Consider the following 13,096-nt stretch of genomic DNA (forward strand, 5'->3'; position numbering starts at 1 on the left):
GGAGAATTACCTGAAGATCGGCATTTAAAGAATTGGTAGCAGATTTTTGAGAAGTTGAAGCTGATCGAGCAGGGCAAGGTTTCTCAAAATGGAAAGTAGAATGCAATGTGCTATCATCAGCAAAACTATGGATAGGATTTCCAATCAATGGAAGAAGGTCATTAATATACAAGAGGGAAAGAGTGGGGGAAAGAACTGAACCTTGGAGGACACCGACATTAGTGGAGAAGTTAGAAGACAGAGAGCGATCTACCATCACCCTCAGTGAGCGATCAGAGAGAAAACTGGATAACCAATTACTAAAAACAGTTGGCAAACCATAAGATGGAAGTTTGTTTAGAAGTCTTTATGCCAAACACGATCGAAAGCCTTTGAGATGTCAAGAGCAACTACTTGTGTTTCGGCGCCTCCGTAGCCAGGTGGGAAGGAGCAGCAGTGCGTAGCACACGCTTCTTGATTAGACCGGGGTTCGAGCCCGTCACCACCAAATATGGATGATGCGGAAAGGTCAGGGAACGACCACTGCATATCCCGGAGTAATATGGCCTAAGCTGCTAATGCTCCTAAAAACCAAACAACAACAACAACAACTTGTGTTTCACCGAACCTTTCCATTGAATTAGTCCACAAATGGGTATCATAAGCCAGAATATCACCAGTGGATCAACACTGATGGAATCCATACTGGCGATCTTTGATCAGACAGAAGTTTTCTAGGTAGTTTAATAGTTAGCGGTTAATTGATTTCTCCATTACTTTAGAAAGAGTAGAAGTAATTGCAATGGGATGATAATTGGATGGGAGGGATTTGTCACCCTTTTTAGAAACTGGCTGGACATGAGCAAATTTCCAAGCAGAAGGAAAAACACCTTTGTAATAAGAAAGTGAAAAAAAGGCTTCAAAGAATAGGAGTAAGTTCAGGAGCACAGGTTTTGAGAACAAGTGGAGAAATACCATCGGGACCTGGAGCTTTCTTAGCATCAAGATTCGTCAAAGTCCTTCTGACATCCTTTTGACGGAAGACCACAGGAGGCATTGCATGGAGCATGTTGGGAATGGTGGGAGGTGTTTTACCACAATCATTAATACCTGAGTTGGTAGAAAAATGGGATGCTAGCAGGTCAGCTTTATCCTTGATTGAAGTGACAACAGAACCATCTGGTTTGGACAGAGATGGGAGCAGAGATGGGCAAAAGTTGCGGCCAATAGCTTTGGCAAGAGACCAGAATTCTCGGCTACCATTAGGGCAAGAAGCAAGTTTTCTACTCTTAGCTTGTTCAAACTCTAGTTTGGACTGATTAATAACTGCTTTACAATTGTTGCGAGCTTTGGTGTAGGAAGAAAATGAAACTGAAGAATTAGAAACAAGCCAATTACGATATGCAACATTCTTCTCTTGAACAGCCTAGCACATTTATTGGAAAACCAAGGTTTAGATAAAGGACAAGATTTTAAAGTGGAGTGTGGGATAAAGGATTCCATACCTGCAAGAATAATTTCACTGATACGATCTGAGCAAATGTTGACATCAGAAGTTTTGAAACAGTAATCTGACCAAGGAAAAGAAGGAAAGAAATCTCATAGGTCATCCCATTTTGCATTCTTGTAATGCCAAATAACACAAGGTATTATTTGGGAATAGCCATGAGATAAAGGCTCCATTGGAAAAGAGACAATCACCAAGTTGTGATCCAAAGTGCCTAAAGGACCTCTCACTTCGACCATGTACTTAGTATTAGCATTAGTAGAGGCATTTGATGCAAGAAAGCAAGCTTATGCAGCATCAGCCAAAAAAAAAAAAAAAAAAAAAAAAAAAAAAACCATTCCACTTCACCCCTCTGTTCGTTCAAAATACCTGTCCAGCTGAGCCTTAAACTTATATTAGGCTAGCAACTTCCACAACAAGGGATGGAAGTCTGGTCCACCAACCACCCACCCACTGGCTAAAGGCAAATCTCTGCACGTCTATCCCACATCTGTCTTTCCTCAATTTGAATTTATGCCCTCTCAGGTGATTATTCTGAGCAAGAGGAAGAATCCCATCAGCATTGAGCATGCTCAAACCATTCAAGGCTTTATACACCTCTATCAGATCACCTCACTGGTGCCTAGTCTCCAGACACTGTAATTTGCAAAACTTAAGCCTTTCTTCGTAAGAGCACATCTTTGTTCCATTCACTAATCTTGTTGCCCTTCTCTGTACTCGTTTCAGCAGCTCTACATCCTTCTTGAAATGAGGCCTCCAGACCTGTATACAGTACTCTAGGTGTGGCCTGACCATTGCCTTATACAAGGGAATAATCACCTCCTCATCCCTGCTAGAAAAATTCCTATATATTATTGACAATATGCCATGAGCTACTCTTGCAGCCCGTCTGCACTGCTCAGAGAACTTCATATCTGCCTGCACAACCACCCCCAGGTCCCTTTCATTATCTACCACTGTCAGTGTAGTACCACAGAGTTGATACGTTGCTCTGGGGTTGCTGTTTCCCATGTGTAGTACTTTACATTTGTCAATGTTGAACTTCATTTGCCACCTCTCAGCCCATCTGCTCAACCTTTCCAGATCCTGTTGCAGCAGCATAGTGTCAAGTAGTGTCCTTGACAACCCTGCCTACCTTTGTATCGTCTGCAAACTTTGACATTAAGCTTGATATACCATCATCAATATCATTTATGAATACAGAAAACAATAATGGACCTAACACTGAGCTCTGAGGGACTCCACTAATAACATTAGTCCATGATGAGCAGTGTCCATTGATTACCACTCTGTGTCTTCTCCCCCTCAACCACCCCTTTATCCATAGCAGCAATTTGCCTCCAATGCCACACTGCTCCAATTTGTGCAGCAGTCTTCCATGTGCAACAGTATCAAAAGCCTTTCTAAGATCCAAGTATATAATATCAAAGTTATTCCCTGCATCCAGTTCCTTTGTGACTGCATCATAGTATCCAATCAAATTGGTCAGGCAAGACTTCCCCTTAACAAAACCATGCTGTGTCTGATCTATAACTGAAGTCTTGTCTAAATGATCCCGCAGTGCTTCTTTAACTAGTGCCTCCATTAATTTTCCTGGAACAGAAGTTAAACTCACAGGTCTATAATTACTTGTGTCAACCTTTGATTCTCCTTTGTGAATTGGGGTCACATTTGCACATTTCCAGTCTGTGGGTACCTCCCGAGTCCAAGGAAACTCTCATAATTATGGCTAAGGGTTTGCTTACTTCCTCTGCTGCCTCCTTTAATATAACTGGATAGATCCCATCCACCCCAGGTGCCTTTCTTGTGTTTATCTTCAACAATTTCTCCTCCACTTTACTCTCAGTTATTACAAGATTCTCTAGCTTACTGCTAGAGGTGAATACACCTATGGCTTTCCCCTCGCTAAATAACTCCTCATGTGTGAATGTCGATGCAAAATATTCATGTAGTTTGTTAGCTAACTGAGCAGGATCAAACTAAATGAATATTTTGCATCGACATTCACACATGAGGAGTTATTTAGCGAGGGGAAAGCCAGAAGTGTAGAAGTGTAAGAAGTGTAAGCTAGAGAATCTTGTAATAACTGAGAGTAAAGTGGAGGAGAAATTGTTGAAGATAAACACAAGAAAGGCATCCGGGGTGGATGGAATCTATCCAGTTATATTAAAGGAGGCAGCAGAGGAAGTAAGCAAACCCTTAGCCATAATTATGAGAGTTTCCTTGGACTCAGGGGAGGTATCCACAGACTGGAGATGTGCAAATGTGACTCCAATTCACAAAGGAGGATCAAAGGCTGACACAGAAGAAGGGTTATTTGTGAGAAAAAGATCAAGCATGTCGGCTGTATGATTAGGATTGTCCAGTATTCTTGTAGGTAAATGAACAATCTGTGCAAGGTCATTAGTAATTGCAAAAGCCTCAGCATCTCGACCAGCTGGGTCAGTGTGACTGGAAAACGGAATTCAGCTAGAGTTGTGAACATTAAAATCACCAAGGAAAATTACCTCACTGTTAGGAAAGTTGGACTGGAAAAAGTCAAGTTGCGAAGAGAGGAAGTCAAAGAGCTACAAGTGATTAAGGGAGTTGGGAGAACTTTAGAGACAACAGATGAATTTGACCCAATGAGGTGGAGAGATTTTAAGCCAGAGACGATCAAAGAGAGGAGATTCCAAATTGCCAAGTCTCTGACAGGGAATATCAGAACGGAAATATGCACAAGTACCACCTTTGAGGCGAAAGGAATCATACAGAGAATAATTTGGGCACCTGAGATGTGAAGTGGTTGAATCAACCGATAACTGAGATTCTGTCAGAAAAAGTACATGGGGTTTGGCTGACTGCAAGTGGAAATGGACATCGTTGAGATTCGAATTGAGACCATGTATATTTGTGAAATGAATTAGGAAGTGTTTGGGAGGTTTAGATCTTTTTGCAGATAAACTTGCTCCATTAGTTTGATAATTCATGGTGTATTCAATAGTAAGAAAAAGTGGGTGGGACATGCTGTACGAAGTAATGAAAATTTTGCTATGGCATACTCATGATAAGAATATACCCAGATCCTTGACATAATGTGGCCTCGACAATGCTCCCCGCATACACACTACTTGGACTCCCTCCAGTTACTATCTGGCAGAGTAGAGGTAGCAAGATTATACACTACTTGATCTGGAAGTCTCCTGCAGAGTTACCAATAGGTTTGGTCCGGTGTACTAACTAGCAGCTAGCCTGCGAACACGTTTTAGAGCTGTGTCCTCGAAATGTAAGGAATATTGGATCTTGCCACGATGTTCATCATAACCTTAAAAGTCATCAATCATATTGTATGATGGAAGGGTTGACCAGAACTTAGCTGTAGAGACTAAACATGGGTTCCGCCACTTCAAGCCTCCAATAAGCAAAGTGGTGGTATTGCACTGGTTGATGAGAGTCATCTACCACCTAGTACTGCCTGGTAACATAGAGGGGTGGCATTCCTCCATGTGGTGTGGGCACCACACCTCAACCCCTGCTTACGTTGGTTCACACATGAGTGGTCACCCACCATGTACTTGTGCATGGAGGTTATATCCAGGATTACTAACAGTCCCACCATCGTGAAGGTGCAAGCTGAGCATTTGGCTGTCATAGACTGTCCGGACTTTGCCGAAATTGGGTCCACCTGACTTGAGTGTCACCCGAATATCAGTTCCATCAGCGTTTTAGACTCCCAGGTAGCAGGTACAGCTTTGGCATATCTGAGAGAATGTCTGTGACAACCTCAAGGAACAAAACTATACACCTTTCCTAGTGATGTCTTTCTTGTGATTTTGATTAAGTGTGAATGCCACTGTATATTTCCTTGCTTATTCTTGAAATGGTCATATAATGAATGACCGACCTATGGGGGGTCTCATTTCCACTACCATCTGGACTACTTGTTTTGTTGTTATGTTGTTAAATTTGTTGGTGCATCAGCAACTTAGGCTATAATGCACACTACTTGTTTTACTATCATTTTTGTCTGTCCTCTAAATCTTCCACAGTAGCATCATGGGTATAAACATGTTGATACTCTGTTGATGAAAGTGATACCTCCTGGTAGCATTTGTGATCATATTTCTCTTGAAGTCTATTAAATAACACCTATGAACTTACAGGTTGTAATTTAACAATTATACTAGTGCACCACACAAATGTCTATGTCTGCATGGCATTGATTATACCATACAAATTTCCACATCTGCCTAATACTGATTACAGCATCTGCAATAACTGTGTTATTGAACATGTTGGTCAATAACACAGTTAATATACTATGGTGCTGCCATAGTATATTATTTACAGATATATTTTGATGTATGTTTTTTTTGTTTTTAGTGGCACAGTGTGCAGATAAATTTAAATGGAGAATATTGAAATTAGAAAGCCTGTGTAGAGTGAAATCTGTTTAATTTCTTAAAAGCAATACAGATATTTCTCAGATATCTTGTGGTACTTGTATAAGTTCTTCATTACTGAATTTCTCTCCTTATTATACTGTTGAACGTCACACCATATTAAGAAGCCTACTGTGTCATTTTGACACACAGACATACACAACTCAATGTTTACTGTGTGATATTGATGGTGTAATAATGGCAGCAATTCAGTCCCTGAAGAAGTCGTACAGGAAGGAACCACAGCATATGTGAGGATTAACTGGTTTCCTCTAAGAAATTGAAGACAGTTTCACTCTGTGCAGGTTGAAGTGGTTAGATTTTCATCGTTCATCTATTTAGATGATGAGTGAAGGCATATACAGTAGTGGACAGAAATTTAAACTTAATAGAACTTTGAATTTAACATCATCTTAATTATGTTACAGGCTTATACCAGCTTTAATTGTTGTTTCACCATTCAGTTTTTTTGTATTTAAATTTTGATCAGTTCCAATTCAATATGGTTTTTGAAAGCAATGCAATTCAAAGCAAAGAGAAATTCCTACGATCTTTTTTCATGTGGCATTAATCTTAAATTGATACTACACAATAATAATAAGACATGCAATTTTTTTTAAATAAAATATGGAAGAAAAGGATAATAAATACAGGAATTACAATCGTGTTTAACTTTTTTTTTATCTAGTTTCTTTTTACATTTTACAGGATTGATGTTGAAGGGTTAATTTGCACATTGAAAATACAAAAATTCTGGCTGGGACTATATATTAATTCATCTGGCTGCAGATAACAATTTGAAATTTGTCTCTCAAAAGTGCTTAGTGGAAGAGAAGCAATAAGTTGTGTGCATGTGTTCCTACACTATTTTGCTGCTGATACAGCAGAATGATTGATTTCCTTGCATTGTTTGTGGCTAGTTCTAATATTGAACAAAACACACACACACACACACACACACACACACACACACACACACACACACACACACACACACACACACACACAAGTTGGATTAACTTGATATATTTTATATAGAGTTAACTCCAACTGTGATTGAGTTTATCAGATGACCTGTTGGAATTTATTACTCTGTACATTGATTAATAAACTTGACTTTTAGCGATCAGCTGTTTTCTTTTTGTTTTAAGATCTAGTGAAAAGAGGTAATTGTTTTTTATTATTTATTCTTAAAATTTAATTTAGACATTTGTGTTGCATTTTGTATCATGCGTAATATAAGGCCTTCCATGAATGAAAGAACAAGGTTATCATTTCGTAAAAAAATTGAATTTTTTTATAACTGCATAGTTTTCTTATTTTTTGTAGTATGTAAGTAGGAAACATACATACATAGTTAAAAAATAATTCAATTTCTTTGCAAAATGATATCTTCCTTGTTCTTTCATACATGAGGTTCTTTCATACATTTCACACATCATATTTATACAATATGTATATAATTTTTAGGAACATGAAAGTAATTGCAGTTTAGCCAAGGTTGACTGTCCACATTGTAAGGCAACAGTGACTCGGAAGAATTTGGATGACCACATCATCAGCAAATGCCCTATGTCTACTGTGAAGTGTCCTCACTGCAACAAGAAATTTCCACGGCTAGAGTTTGATGTAAGTTTTGGAATAAAGTCAAGTATTTATTTATTTGATGAATTTTAAACTAATGAATCTAGATTAACAGAGTGTATATATTTGAAATGTATTGCTAAAACAGAGTAAAATATAGTGGATATTGTTCTGTCATTAAAAAAAACAAAAAAACATTATCCCATATTGAAAATTATATTTTAAATAAAATGACTTGAATGTGAACATCTTTCTAGTTTAAATACACAATAGTTTGTATTAAGAAAGTATTACAGAAGATAAATAAATTTTAACTTTATATTAGATGCTATAGTGCATCATAAATATATTGATGGTCAGTATTACATTATTCATTTTGTTTACTGCTAGAACAATATACTCTAAATATACAGGGTGTTTCTAAAATGATGGTCAATAATTTAAAGGTGAAAAGTACAAACTAAAATAAGCAAAAATGTCCCAGTGAACAGTGGGCCGCAAATGAACCGTTTTCGAGATAATGCACATTTTCTGTTAAGATCTGCCACTGACTATGGGAGCACTCTGGGAGGGTAGTCTGCATTGCTGAGATGTTTCATTAGCTTCCTCCTTGCATCATTTGCCAATACTGGTATTAAACCATCCTGTCTATGGTTTAATACCAGTATAGGTATCATACCCCTAATTCCTTTTCATCCTAAATCTCTTCACCCTAGCCTCTTCCACCTAGTTTATAAAAATATCCTGGAGCATATAAATAACTTCTGGATTTCTGTTCCTTAAGCACATAACCTTTAAAGGCATTTAAATTTTACTTATTTTTTTAAAGACCATATCTGTAACCGTCAGTCATTTGATGCAACATAGCATAGTTCTGGCTGTTAATCACTCTTCCTACTATCACATTGTTAGGTAACTTTGACAGCTTCCCCTGCATGCTGTGGTCACCTCCTGTTTAATTTTAAGCAGGATTGTCCCCAGAAACAATCCGCCAAGGGAACACCCTTTACACTGTTCCACTTGTCTGTTTCATGTTCAAGGCATTTTAATGTTGGACCTTTTTCTGATATAATTATCATTAATTTAAATACTATTAATTGTTGAAGTTAAATGTAAGAAAAGCACATGAAGTGAATGGAATCTATCCAGTTATATTAAAGGAGACAGCAAAGGAAGTAAGCAAATCCGTAGCCTTAGCAAATCCTTAATTATGAAAGCATCATTGGACTCGGGGGGGGGGGGGTCGCCACAGACTTGATGTTCAAATGTATCCCCAATTCACAAAGAGGGATCAAAGGGTGACATGAGTAATTACATACCAGTTAGTTTAACTTCTGTTCCAGGTAAAATAATGGAGTCACTGGTTAAAGATGCATTGCAGGATCATCTAGACAAGACTGCAGCAATAATTGAGACACAGCATGGGTTTGTTAAGGGAAAGTCTTGTCTGACAAATTTGATAGGATATTATGATGTGGTTACAAAGGAACTGGATGCAAAAAATAATTTTGATATCATATATTTGGATTTCAGGAAAGCTTTTGATACTGTTGCACATGGAAGACAGCTGTACAAATTGAAGAGGTGTGGCATTAAAGGTAAGTTGCTACAATGGATAAAAGGATGGTTAAGTGGGAGAAGACAGAGGGTGGTAATCAATGGGTGCTGCTCTTCGTGGACTAATGTTATCAGTGGAGTCCCACAGGGTTCGGTGTTGGGTCCACTGTTGTTTTGTATATTTATCAATGACATTGATGAAGGTATATCAGGCTTAGTGTCGAAGTTTGCAGATGATACAAAAGATGGCAGGGTTGTTAATGACAGTAATCAGTGTGCTACTGCAAAATGATCAAGAAAATTTGGGCAGATGGGCTAAGAAGTGGCAACTAAAGTTTAACCTTCACAAATGCAAAGTACTGCATATGGGTAGAAGTTTTTTTTTTTGTTGGCACATTGGCTTCTGTGGTCATAATACACCTCCCAAGGTTTTTGCAGTACTTTGATCCAAGCCTGAGGCAGGATTCAAACCCGCAACCTTTGGGTTGCCAGACAGGCACTTTACCCACCCGGCTAGCCTGGTCGGCATGGGTAGAAGTAACGCCAGAGAAACATACCAATTGTGTGGTATTACACTTAAGGTGGTAGAAAATGAAAAAGACCTGGGATTAATTGTGCAGTCAGCTATGAATTTTTCTGAGCAATGCAGACAGGCTTCCAGGGCAGGTCATGGGATTTTGCCAATGATATACAGGAATTTTGCTAGCAGGGAAAAGGAGGTGATTGTCCCTCTGTATAAGGCAATGGTCAGGCCACGCCTTGAGTACTGCATACAGGTCTGGAGGCCTCATTTTAGGAAGGGTGTATATTTGGTGAGGGGAATGAAGGGATTCTCTTACCAAGAGAGGCTAAAGTTTTGTAAATTGCAGCGGCTGGAGACTAGGCACTTGCGATGTGATCTGATTCAGGTGGATAAGGCCTTGAATGTGTTGAGCACGCTGAATTCTGTTGGGATCCTTCCGCTTGTTCAGATTACGAACCTAAGGGGGCATAAATTCAAATTAAGAAAAGACAGATGTAGAATAGATGTGCGGAAATTTACCTTTAGCCAGCGGGTGGTTAATTGCTGGAACAAACTTCCATCTGTCATTGTGGTAGTTGATAGGTTAAATAAATTTAAGGAGGAACTGGACAGGCATTTGGAGGGAATGGTGTGATATTTTTTTTTTTGGCTGATGCTGCATAAGCTCATACACTTGCTTTCTTGCATCACATGCCACTGCTACTATTATCTGAATTATTAGCATTAGCAAAGTCACATGATGCAAGAAAGCAAGCTTATACAGCATCAGCCAACAAAAAAACAAAACACCCTTATTTCACCCATCCACTTGCTCCAAATATTTGTCAAGTTCTGCCTTGGATCTATTTAAGCTATCAACGTCTACAACAACAGATGGAAGTTTGTTCCAGCAATCAACCACACACTGGCCAAAGGCAAACTTCGGACATCTATCCTACAATTGTCTTTCCTCAATTTGAATTTATGCCCTCTCAGGCGATTATTCTGAGCATGAGGAAGAATCCCATCAGCATTGAGCATGCTCAAACCAATCATCAAGGCTTTATACACCTCAGTCAGATCACCTCGCAGGTGCTTAGTCTCCAGACACTGTAATTTGCAAAACTTAAGCTTTTCTTCATAAGAGCAACCCTTTGAGGCGCCTCCGTAGCCAGGTGGGAAGGAGTAGCAGTGCGTTGTACATGCTTCTTGATTAGACTGGGGTTCGAGCCCCATCACCACTAAATATGGAGGATGCGGAAAGGTCAGGGAATGTGACCACCGCATATCCCGGAGCAATATGGCCTTAGTTGCTAATGCTCCTAAAAACCAAATAACAAACAAACAAGCAACCCTTTGTTCCATTAACTAATCTTGTTGCCCTTCTCTGTACTTGTTCCAACAGCTCTATATCCTTCTTAAAATGAGGGATAATCACCCCTTATCCCTGCTTTGTCTCCTTTGCCTGTATATCATTGAAAAGACACCATGATGTAAACTTCAGTAAACTTCATATCTGCCTGCACAATTACCCCCAGTTCCTTTTCATTCTCTACCACTGTCAGTGTATTACCACACAGTTGATATATTACTCTGGGGTTACTGCTTCCCATATGTAGTACTTTACATTTGTCAATGTTAAACTTCATTTGCTACTTCTCAGCCCATCTGCTCAACTTTTCTAGATCCTGTTGCAGCAGCATACTGGCATTAGAGTCATTAACATCCCTTCCACCCTTTGTATCATCTGCAAACTTGGACGTTAAGCCTGATATACCATCATCAGTATCATTTATAAATACAGAAAACAACAATGAACCCAACACTAAACCTGAGGGACTTCACTAATAACATTAGTTCACGAAAAGAGCAGTGTCCTTTGAGTATAGAGAAGGGCAACAAGATTAGTGAATGGAACAAAGGGGTGCTCTTACGAAGAAAGGCTTAAGTTTTGCAAATTACAGTGTCTGGAGACTAGGCACCAGCGAGGTGATCTGATAAGGTGTATAAAGCCTTGAATGGTTTGAGCATGCTTAATGCTGATGGGATTTTTCCTCTCGCTCAGAATAATCACCTGAGAGGGCATAAATTCAAATTGAGGAAAGACAGATGTAGGATAGATGTGCAGAAATTTGCCTTTAGCCAGCGGGTGGTTGGTTGGTGGAACAGACTTCCATCCCTTGTCGTGGAAGTTGATAGCCTAAATAAGTTTAAGGCTCAGCTGGACTGGTATTTTGAACGAACAGAGGGGTGAAGTGGAAGTGGTTTTTTTTTTTTTTTTTTTTTTTTGGCTGATGCTGCATAAGCTTGCTTTCTTGCATCAAATGCCTCTACTAATGCTAATGCTAATTGCCACTCTCTGTTTTCTCCAACACAACCATCCCATTATCCATAGCAGTAATTTGCCTCCAATGCCACACTGCTCCAATTTGTGCAGCAGTCTTCCATGTGCAACAGTATCAAAGGCTTTTCTAAGATCCAAATATATAATATTGAAGTTATTCTTTACATCCAGTTCCTTTGTGACTATGTCATTGTATCCAATCAAATTAGTCAGACAAGACTTCCCCTTAATAAACCCATGCTGTGTCTGAGCTATAACTGAAGTCTTGTCTAGATGATCCTGCAATGCTTCTTTAATCATTGTCTCCATTAATTTTCCGGGAACAGAAGTTAAACTAACAGGGCTGTAATTATCTGTGTCTCCCTTTGATCCTCCTTTTGTGGATTGGGGTCACATTTGCACATCTCCAGTCCATGGGTATCTCCCCTGAGTTCAAGGAAGCTCTCATAATTATGGCTAAGGGTTTGCTTACTTCCTTTGCTGCCTCCTTTAATATAACTGGATAGATTCCATCCACCCCAGGTGCCTTTCTTATGTTTATTTTCGACAATTTCTCCTCCACTTTACTCTCAGTTATTACAAGATTATCTAGCTTACTGCCAGAGTTTAATACACCTCTGGCATTCCACTTCCTGAATAACTACTCATGTGAGAATGTAGATGCAAAATATATTCATTTAGTTTGTTAGCTACCTGAGCAGGATCATCAACAGTTGAACCATCGATATCAAGTGGACCAATCTGATTTAACCCCTTCCTTCTAGAGTTTACATGAGTAAAGAACTTTTTGCTGTTTTTCTTTGCATCCTTTGCCAAAGATTTCTTGTAATCTGGCTTTGCTTGCCTAACCTCCTTTGTGACTTGGTTAGAGACCAGCTTATATCTATCATAGGCTTCTGTGTCACCTGTTATTTTATTTGCATCCCATGCATTTTTCTTCTCTGTCACATGTCTAATTAGTTCATCTGATATCCATTTAGGCCTTAATCTTGAACAGTATTTCTTAGTTGGTATGAAAAGCCTTGTAGCTTCTGAGATTAATTCTTTGAATCCTTCCCATTTTGAATTGCTGTAGGTAACATCATCAGTTGAGCCCACCGTATAGAATTTAAACGGTGCTCTACTGTCGCAGAGCACCGTAGTCACCTCTATGAAAGCAAAAACCCTTCCCTTTACCCTTGAGGTTAGTTATCTGAGTAAAT

At 39.1% G+C, this 13,096-nt stretch overlaps 1 protein-coding gene across 1 annotated transcript in view; it reads left to right on the forward strand.

Annotated features, from left to right (window-relative positions):
- The window catches only part of LOC150079975 (uncharacterized), a 187,449-nt gene that overhangs the window by 63,677 nt on the left and 110,676 nt on the right, over positions 1–13,096 (forward strand). Inside the window, exon 7 of the mRNA XM_090383300.1 lies at positions 7,378–7,536. Coding sequence (XP_090239426.1) covers positions 7,378–7,536 — 159 coding nt within the window. The remainder of the gene's footprint in view (positions 1–7,377; positions 7,537–13,096) is intronic.

This window comes from Mastigoproctus giganteus, chromosome 10 (genome assembly GCF_048544385.1).
Source record: "Mastigoproctus giganteus isolate SK-2022 chromosome 10, ASM4854438v1, whole genome shotgun sequence".
Taxonomy (NCBI): Eukaryota; Metazoa; Arthropoda; class Arachnida; order Uropygi; family Thelyphonidae; genus Mastigoproctus; species Mastigoproctus giganteus.